The following is a 2,835-nucleotide window of genomic DNA, read 5'->3' as shown; positions in this document are numbered from 1 at the left end:
ATTAAGACAACATTTTGACGATATCATATATATATATATACAAGATCAAAATCGCAAAAAAACAAATATATACATATACTAAAATTGTAATTTTCCCAGATAATTTAGTTTAATTTATATGGATTGAAACAACTCCAAAAAACGTAACCTGTTTTGTATGTAATAACGTATAGGTCGTTTATATATGTATTCATTTTGTTAAGATACATGTCTCAAAAGTTTATTTATTATTTCTGAATAAATAAAACAATAAAAATTTCTTAATTAGCAGCCTCAAATATAGAATAAAAAATAGTATACACGTTAAAATCATTGCACGCACACGAAGAAAAGTTCATCAACGTATAACATATATCATACGTACATGGAAACCAATTATTGGCGTAACAACAAAATTGACTTATAAAACGGCATCAAAAATATTGTTATATATATATATATTATTAAAGTGAGAGACACATATTATCTAAAAATAGATTATGTTTTTTTTGTGATAAGTTTTACTTTTTTGGGACAAATGTGATAAGGACATATATATATATATATAAATGGATATCCTAGCCCACATGCACATGCACTTTGAAAATAACAACTTTCACCAGTACTATTTATTGTGCGTGGTTGCATATATACTTTTTTCTTGCAACAACAAAGAAAACAAATTAATGATGGAAGCCAAAGCCAAAACACAATTAGCAGTACCAGTCCAAGAAAAAGAGGCACATGCTGCTCAGGTGGATATATGGAAGTATGTGTTTGGTTTCACTCCAATGGCAGTACTCAAATGTGCAATAGAGCTCCAAATATCTGAAACCATTGAATGCCACGGCGGATCCATCACGGTCCCCGAGCTATCCGCCGCCATACACTGCTCGCCCTCCGCCCTCCACCGTATCATGAGATACCTGATTCACCACGGTTTCTTCATCAAGAAAACTCGGATCGACGTTGGAGATGATCACCAAGAATCTTCAGTACTCTGCTACGCTCAAACGCCACGTTCTCGATTGCTCTTGAAAGATGGAATGGCTGCTTTCATCCTGCTCGAGAGTAGTCCGGTGATGCTCGCCCCATGGCATGGACTAAGCGGGCGTGCACTGCTGAAAGGTGCTTATCCGTTTGAGGCCGCGCACGGCGGTGTCGACGTGTGGGAATACGCTGCGGAAAATCCTGGTCACAGTAGATTGATCAATGATGCAATGGCATGCCATGCGAGGTTGGCTGTTTCAGCAATTGTCGATCAGTATCCTGAGGCGTTCCAGGGGGTCGGTTCCTTGGTGGATGTTGGCGGTGGGGACGGGACGACCCTTAACACCTTGGTGAAGGCTTGTCCGTGGATTCGAGGGGTTAACTACGATCTCCCACACGTCGTTTCTGTCGCACCGCATCGTGAAGGTGTGGAACATGTTGGTGGCGACATGTTCAAAATGGTTCCAAAGGGCGATGCCTCTTTTCTTATGGTGCGTCGTCGTACGTTTCTCCAACATATATATATATATATATATATCATAACATGCATGTTACACGTATGTATTCATAATTAATGAGTTATGGTACCTGCATGCGTACAATGAAAGTTACACGTTAGTTTTTAATTAAATTACATCATCCAAATGCACTTTAAGTGAAAGATATCTTAATTTGGTGATCTTCATTGTTTGCTTGTACTTATAAATTTTTTTTTTTTTCAATGTTATATATATAGTGGGTGTTGCACGATTGGAGCGACGACGAATGCATTCAAATACTGCGTAATTGTATGGAAGCGATTCCTAAGGACAAGGGGAAGGTGATAATCGTGGAGGCGGTGGTCGAAGAAGGCGAAGAAACGGCTGATGAGTATAGCGAGGTTCGTTTGGCGTTGGACATGGTGATGATGGCTCACACAGAGAAAGGAAAAGAGAGAACTTGGGAAGAATGGGGATGCTTGTTAAACGAGGTTGGCTTTACAAAATACACAGAAAAACGCATTCAAGATGTTGTATCTGTTATAGAAGCTTACCCATGATAGCATTGTACAATTTACTTTGGCCGAAAGTGTGTGAGACTTGTTGATGTAATAATAATATCATTGTGGTGAATTACACACCGAATGCAATGATTATGTTGTTATTCATATTCTTAATTAAATCTCTTTTATTTTCCTTCACTGTGAAATGAAACTCAAAAGCCAAAAATCTAGTGGTTAACATCTCAAAGCATGAATGATTCAACAAATCTAAAAAGAAAAATTGCATTTTTTTGTCCAATATATATGTTGCTATATTTGTTTTCCTTTTTACTGGGCCAAGAACTGGTTTTAGCAGCTTTGTAGGCGAATCTCGTTCTCAATAGCAAGACAACAATCTACTAGTATTGTGCGAAAATAGACTACTGAAACTTGTAGAAGCTCAAAGATATGTAAAGCAGTAGAGACAAGCTTGTTTATGGAAGTTGAAGGATGAAACCTTCTACGTCTCCACTTCTTCTGTTTTCAGAAGGTATCACTAGAAGATTTGATGAGTACACACACTTGGTACAAACCCACTTCAGATAGGACTTATCTACTGCCTACTGAAACTCCTAGTCTTCACAACACTTTTACAACTCATACACTTTCGAAAGAACTTCTTCCAAAAGTTTACAAATCATATATTCTGGTAATGATACAATGAATCGAATGCACAAATGATCTAACAGATCTGATGTATGATTTTTTGAGTGTGCAAGAGTATTCTTTTGAGTGTGTTTGATACTGATATATTTGACTTGACTGCGGATTATGAATTCTCTCTGTTCACTCGAATGAGCCAATGGTCTTTATATATCTTTTGATCCAACGTTAATAAACGGCTT

The 2,835-nt window shown here is 37.4% G+C and overlaps 1 protein-coding gene across 1 annotated transcript; it reads left to right on the top strand.

Annotated features, from left to right (window-relative positions):
* Window positions 1–662: 662 nt before the first annotated feature.
* On the top strand, window positions 663–2,040 carry LOC140866591 (flavonoid 4'-O-methyltransferase 3-like). Its single transcript, XM_073271619.1, has 2 exons — window positions 663–1,460; window positions 1,706–2,040. The coding sequence occupies exons 1-2, from the start codon at window positions 666–668 to the stop codon at window positions 2,006–2,008; spliced, it is 1,098 nt and encodes a 365-aa protein (XP_073127720.1). The 5' UTR covers window positions 663–665; the 3' UTR covers window positions 2,009–2,040.
* The last annotated feature ends 795 nt before the right edge of the window (window positions 2,041–2,835 follow it).

The sequence above is a fragment of the Henckelia pumila genome, chromosome 4 (genome assembly GCF_033568475.1).
Source record: "Henckelia pumila isolate YLH828 chromosome 4, ASM3356847v2, whole genome shotgun sequence".
NCBI classification, from domain to species: domain Eukaryota; kingdom Viridiplantae; phylum Streptophyta; class Magnoliopsida; order Lamiales; family Gesneriaceae; genus Henckelia; species Henckelia pumila.
Note: the sequence above shows the minus strand (reverse complement) of the source record. Positions and strands in the feature narration are given on the sequence as shown.